We start from the raw sequence: 6784 nt of genomic DNA, 5'->3' as shown, positions 1-6784 counted from the left end.
CCTTGTTTTAACTATCTTTTTGCACCCAGTCTCTCCCCACGGACAATCCTATGCATAATTCTGAAGATCATCTTCCCTAGATACCTATTCCTATCTAAAATGGGTTAGCAATCTTTGTTTTCCTACTTGATCAAAAGTTAGCTCCATGTTTCATTGTAAGCCCCTCCCCATCTCATATCCTTCACAAACACTCCTTTAATGCATCTCTTTCTGGAGCCCAGGTGTGTTTTCTTTGACAAAGGCGTTGTTGGCAGTGAGAGACCCCTCCTTGATGACAGCCCAGCCACACCTAACTTGCATTCCACTTCCCTGGAGCGGCTCATTTAGCAAGGACTTCACCATTTAGAACTGTTTTCTCACGTACATCTTGTGTAAAATTGTTTACCTCCCTGCCTTCAACACCTATCAAGGATCAGGAAATGCAACGACGCTGTTTTCTCTTGTATCTCTTCCATCTGTAATTTTGCACTTTGCTAGATACAATGTACGGTGGTCCCCCCTTATCCACAGTTTTGCTTTCCATGGTTTCAGTTACTCTTGGCTAACTGTGGTCTGAAAACATTAAATTAAAAGTTCCAGAAATAGACAATCCATAAATTCTAAATTGCACGCCCTTCCGAGTAGCAGGATGAGGTCTTGCGCCGTCTGGTTCCTTCTGGTCCAGGACACGAGTCATCCCTCTGCTGGATCCCGAAGCATGACATCTAACCATTGACACTGACATGGCCCCATCATGATCCTCCTTCTGACACATGATTAGAAGGTCAACAGTAGCCTAGGGCCACCTCACCGTGCCTACCTCACTCACCTCACTGCATCTCCTCACGCAGGCATTGTGTCGTCCCCTGCCATCACTAGAAGGGTGAGCAGAGCACAATAAGGCATTTTGAGAGAAACACATGGACCACGTTCACATAACTTTTATTACAGTATATTGTTATAATCGTTCTTTTTTATTAGTTATTGTAGTCAATCTCTTACTGTGCCTAATTTATAAATTAAACTTTATCATAGGTATGTATGTATAGAAAAAAACCATAGTATATACAGGGTTCAGTATGATCCTGGGTTCCAGGCATCCTGGGGGGTCGGGTGGTCTTAGAATGTATTCCATGTGGATAAGGAGGGATTACTCTATACAAAAAAACGATTCTTGATTTATTGACAATTACTCCCCACCACATTTTGTTACTTTATATCGCCACACAGCACCATATCAGTTCTACACAATGACCTTGCTTTCACATTGCCTTCTAATTGTGTCTTTGATGTAAGTCATCTCCAACTTCGGGTTATGAAACTGTTACAAGCAGAAATGGATTTCTATATGGAAAGTCACTGGAGGGTGGCAGGAAATGCACTGAACCGGGAGTCAGAAAATCCACGTCTGAATTCTCCCTCTCGAATAACCATTCACTGGAAAGTTATCTTTTGTCACCATCATTTTCTCCATCTATGAAATGAAAACAAAACCCTCAGGGATGTTGTGCGAATTAAATGAGATACTATGCGTGGAAACATTCTGCAGATTTTAATATGTCATACACTAAAAGGCATTTCTTCTTATGTCATCAAAATTCTCTTGTGGATAGGACATGCGGTGCACAGGACAGGCTCCCCGGAGAGTCCTGGATCAGACTTGCGGGGGGGCGGGGGGTTCCTATTTCCTACAGTTTTTAAAGCATTAGCTGTAAAGTCCCATTCCTCAGCTTTTTTGTGTTTCTCTTTAGGATACAAATTATTACAGTCCAACGCAATTTTGGGCAAAGTGTCTTTCAACATTTTCCGTGTGCTTACCATCACGACGTCTTGCAGGCCTACTTTTGCTCGACCAGCTGACCTGCGTATCTGCCTGGTGAGTCCCTCTAAGCCTCGCCGAGGCGGCTGTCACACCCTGAATGGCCCTCATTCTCCGTCTCGCCTGCGGTTCTTCCCGCGGGCTCCTCTTCCCCTCTGCTGGCTGCCAAGGAGAAGCACATTGTTGGCCAGGCCCCCAGCACAAGCCTGTCTGCCTCCCTTCCCCTTTCTCTTTCAGCCAAACCGTCACCTGCCAAGGCCCGGTGGCTGCCGCCCCCTCGTCCGCGGCCTCACGCGCTGACTCGAGTCCTCCCGAGGCCCCCCGCCCGCGCCCCGGTGCTCCAGGCGGCGGCCCCCGCGCCCGCCCTCGCAGCTGCTCCCCCGCCCCTCCTCAGGCTGCTCCCCTGCCTTTCTCCCCAGCCCTCCCCCCTCCCGCAGCGGGTTCCTTCCAGCGCCCCGACCCACTCTGGCCTGATGTTTTGTTCACACCAGGACCATGTCTCCTGGGTCCCAGTAGGTACGTGCGTCCCCGGGACAGAGCATCTTCCCTATTGGACTAGAACCGACCCCGCCAAACCCTGTGCCTACTGCCTGAGCCCGGAAGGCGGAGGGCGGGATTCAGGGAGACAGGAGGCCGCGGGCTCGGCTGGTGGACCCCAACAAAGTTTCGGACGCTTGGGACTTGCCATCTCAGGCTTCCCAAACTTGGCCAGCCGGGCGACCGACCGGAGTCCCCAAGCAGAGCACAATGACCTCGGCGCTGCCCCCCGATTCCCAGAGCCCCCTGGCCTTGCACGGCGGCTCGACTGAGGACGCCGGTCGGTCTCCAGGACCAGGCCCGGCCCACACGGGGGTCCGCAGCCTGCGCCCCACCCAGTCCCGGGCAGGGGAGGGGCGCACTTGTTTCTAGGTACACGGCGCGGGGAGGGCGAGACGAAAAGATGGAGCCGCCCAGGTTCCCGGGTGCCCGCCTCGGGGATGAGGGGTGGGCGGTGTGTCACAGACGCGGTCCTCATCCAGGGCCCCTAGCGCGCGCTGGCTGCTTCCAGAGCGCGATTCCCCTTTACGAGCCGTCTCCTTTAAGAAGCGCGCGCGCGCGCGCGCAGCTCGGGTTGTGTGTGTGCTCGTTTGCAGACGTGTGTGTGTGTGTGTGTGTGCATATGTGTGTGCGCGTGCATATGTGTGTGCGCGTGTCCGCGCGCGCGCCGAGCTCCCGGGAGTCGGGCAGACCCCGGGAAGGAGGAGTTATGTAGATTACGGATGAACATTCTGGAGGGGCGCGCGGAGAGGAGGGAAGGAGAAGCAGAGGCGAGAGGCGCGCCGCGGCGGAGGCCCTTCCCGCAGGAGCAGGCGGCGGAGGAGGCGCAGGAGGCGGAGGCGGAGGCGGGCGCGCGGGCTGGCGGCGGCCGCGGTGGGCGCTCCGAGCCGGAACCGCCGGGGCACTTGGGCGCCACGTTCGCGGGCACCGGCCCCGAGGATGCTGGCCGCGGGCTGCTGCTGAGCCTGCCCCCGCCGCTGCTTCCCGCGGGCCTGCCGCCCCCTCGCCAGCTGTGGGTGAACCTGCAGGCTGCTCGCCCACCCGGAGGACTTTTTTGGAAAGGCAACCAGGGAGGGAGGGAGAGGGAGAGCGCGCAGGGGAGCCCGTCCGTCCACTGAAGCGCAGTTCACTATGATCTTACTCACATTCAGCACTGGAAGACGGTTGGATCTCGTGCATCATTCGGGGATATTTTTCTTGCAAACCTTGCTTTGGATTTTATGTGCTACCGTCTGCGGAACGGAGCAGTATTTCAATGTGGAGGTAAGAGGACGAGGGCTTTCTTCCTTCCCCCCTTGCCTGGGCTGCTCCCTGAGACGTTTCCTTCACTCCTCGCGTCCTGGTAGCTCGGAGCAGCCGGCTCTCAGCACATTGTTTCCTTCCAGCCGCCGAGACGAGACCCATGTTGAGTTTCCCTGTGTCTTAGGTGATGGATGCGCGTGAGACCGGGAATCCGTTATCCCGGCAGCACAAAGCACGATGCTGCGCGCTCAAAGGCGCAATCGTAGCCGGTCCGTGCCTTTCCCCCGGGGGAGAGACGAGGCTTTCATATAGGAGACGTGCGGCTTCATAAATCAGCTTGAGTTTATGATGAATAAACTGCTCAGGAAATACGGAATTCATTGCTTGGCATCGTGTGCCGCCTTGGTATTGTTTCTGAAATCTTTCTCTCCGTGTTTTGTGCCTAACAAAGGAGGTTAAAATCAGAAGAATCTAGAGGCGAGCGTGGGAATACATGATGTGTTTAATAACATTACTTTGTGATAAAACACTTGACTGCACAGTCTTTTTCTCATTTAGACATAACTTAATACACTGTAGCTAGATCTGGCTACACCGAGGACATGAAATCCATCTCTTTTCAAGTGTCTTCTCCCTCCTGCCCCCGAGCCAGTTGAAAATAAACGCGGCCCAATGTGATGGTTCTGAGGTGTGTTTTTAATTTGATTTCACACTCTCATGGCAAAAGTGAGAGGTTTTAGACTGTCATTTGCTTTACTTTGATAGCTTTGGGAACAGAAAGACACACAGCAAGAGGGAACTTAAGGATAAGGACTTGTCAGACCTCGGCCAAAGTTCTTTTCCTGTCATCACCTCAGCACTAAAGCCAGCAGTGAGCAATAAATCAGTGCAGGCGTAGAAGCACCCGGGCTCCAACACAGTTTACCATGTACACGGTGGAATACAAAGAGAGTTGGAGGGTTTTAGTAAAATACTCTTACTTTCGATTAGATGTTATGTTTTCTGACATCTTAATAGGATTATGATTAAGTCTCTGAAGAATAATGTGATTTTTGTCTTATATTGTTGATCCTTCAAAGCTTACTGTCATTTTGTTGGCAGTGTGTGTTTACACAATAGCACGACCTGTTGCACAGTGTTTGAACATGTTTCATGTAACAGATTTATATGCAAAGTGTGCATAATAAATGCCATGTGTGAGGGCATATTCTGAATGTAACTGTGTTTATATAAACTGTTCAGGACTCCATGTGATAAGTGATGGTTGGTAGAGAAACAAAGTATTTGAAAAAGTAAAACCATTATCAAAAGAGTTAAGGAAGTTTACAGATGTTGAGTATGATTACGTTACACACCCGAAAAACCCAATTTGAAAACCAGAACTGTTTAACCCTTTGAAAAATACAGCTTTGTTTTTCTGAATAAAAAGAGAGACAGGAAGGGGCTGAAAGTCCAGATTTCTCTTGATCACAGATTTGGACTTTTAGAATTACATCCCACAGATGGATTTTGTATCTAACATTTAAGTCAAGACATAATTTACTGCTGAAATGAAGTAACTGGCTGATAGACTGAAGGAATGAAAGTGGCAGGCTGTTGTCTTTGATGCTATAAACAGAAGGGCCCATGGCTTCAGATGGCGGTGGTGGTGATGGTGATGAGGTGGGGTGCGGGGAGGTGGTTAAAAGTCAGTGCTAGGTTTCATCTTGCTCACTCTAAAGAGAAAGAGAGAGACTTGGTTGATGGCTGCCTGCCTGGGAAGGTCTTAGATTTGCTTTCCAAGATTATTGGGTTACCACCAGTATTTTGATGATTACCAGGTTTCCTTTTTGAGGCTAAATATGAATTTGATTGTATTTCTTCATAGTCTGAATCCTTCAGTCAGTTCAATCAGATATTATTATGCAATAAAAAGTTAGAATTTTTCTAAAAAAGAGATTTCATTTTGAATTTCCATTATCTCTTCTTCAAGATATATGTGAAAAAAAATGGTTCATGGAAAAAAGAGTTATTTTCTCATTTTTAGAGTATTTAAGTTATTCCATCCCTATTTATTACACAGTGCAAATATTTGATTATGAAAGATAAGAGGCATGTGCCATCTGAGACCTTATTTGATACAAAGGAGATTTTCTAATGATGTAGAGTAGATTAGGTTTCATGGTTTGTATTATTCCCTAATAGTATTATTTAAGCACTTGAGCATATCCTTAGTTGGGTTTATATACTTCTTTATGTGTAATTGTGTAATGATAACATCTTTTTTTTTTTAATCATAAGAGTGGCTGCTAGTTAATTCAATATATTGTAAAGATCATGGGATGACAGGATATTTTCTGACATGAATTTCTTCCTGATTCACTTTTATTGGATGTTTCTTTTTGGTAGCAAACACTAAGGGGAAGAAAAGTCCATCATATCTTTTCCAGAAAAGGCACTTATATTGTGTTCCCCTTCTTGCTTACAAAACATACACTGGGAATGCTTTATTTGATTGATTCTCAAGGACAGTCTTAAACTGTAGTGGTATCAATCATGCATGAAGCTCATATGATCATAAATTTTTTTCTAGCAAGCACACCAAGTTATTATAGTTGGGATGAAGCTTCTGAGAGATGCTTTTTATGCTGACAACTGAGATTGCAATGCTTTATTCTTCACCGAACGTCACAATTGGTGGAACCCTCAGACTTTTGATCCTTCAAGTTTACTGTTTAAAAGCCTATATCTTTTTCCCTGGAAGTAGGTAGAAATATTCATGTTAACTCTTTCCTGTCTGAGTTTTAAGAGTATCAACATCTGGAATTTTCAGTTATCAGAACAGGAGATATTTTTTAATATGCTGATGGAAGCCTGTTACAGAAAAGGAGTGCGTTTTGGTTGTTTTTGTTTTTAAGAAGCAAAAAGGAACATCTCAGAGCTGAGAAAGGATCAGACACTGCCAGGAGTAGTGCTATGGAAGAGATTCAGTACATTCCTCTCCTTAAATAGTTCAGGTAGAACACTTTTTAATGCCAGATTTTCAGCATACATTCGTTTAAAGATTTTTGGACATTGCTGGATTCATTTTGGGGGAGTGGGCCTTTCAGTATTTAACCAGCATGGTACAAAGGAGGCACATTGCTGGTATTAACTGCAAGTCAGAGACGGCTGCCATTGGACAGCAGTGTGAGTCAGAGGTGCTCATTGGTCAAAAGAAGTCAAATT

At 47.4% G+C, this 6784-nt stretch overlaps 1 protein-coding gene across 1 annotated transcript in view; it reads left to right on the top strand.

The window, feature by feature from the left end:
* Nucleotides 1-3147: 3147 nt before the first annotated feature.
* Nucleotides 3148-6784, top strand: part of MMP16 (matrix metallopeptidase 16) — a 289314-nt gene continuing 285677 nt past the window's right edge. The window contains exon 1 of the mRNA XM_046642690.1: nt 3148-3598. Coding sequence (XP_046498646.1) covers nt 3467-3598 — 132 coding nt within the window. The 5' untranslated portion in view covers nt 3148-3466. The remainder of the gene's footprint in view (nt 3599-6784) is intronic.

The sequence above is a fragment of the Equus quagga genome, chromosome 16 (genome assembly GCF_021613505.1).
Source record: "Equus quagga isolate Etosha38 chromosome 16, UCLA_HA_Equagga_1.0, whole genome shotgun sequence".
Lineage (NCBI taxonomy): Eukaryota > Metazoa > Chordata > Mammalia > Perissodactyla > Equidae > Equus > Equus quagga.
Note: the sequence above shows the minus strand (reverse complement) of the source record. Positions and strands in the feature narration are given on the sequence as shown.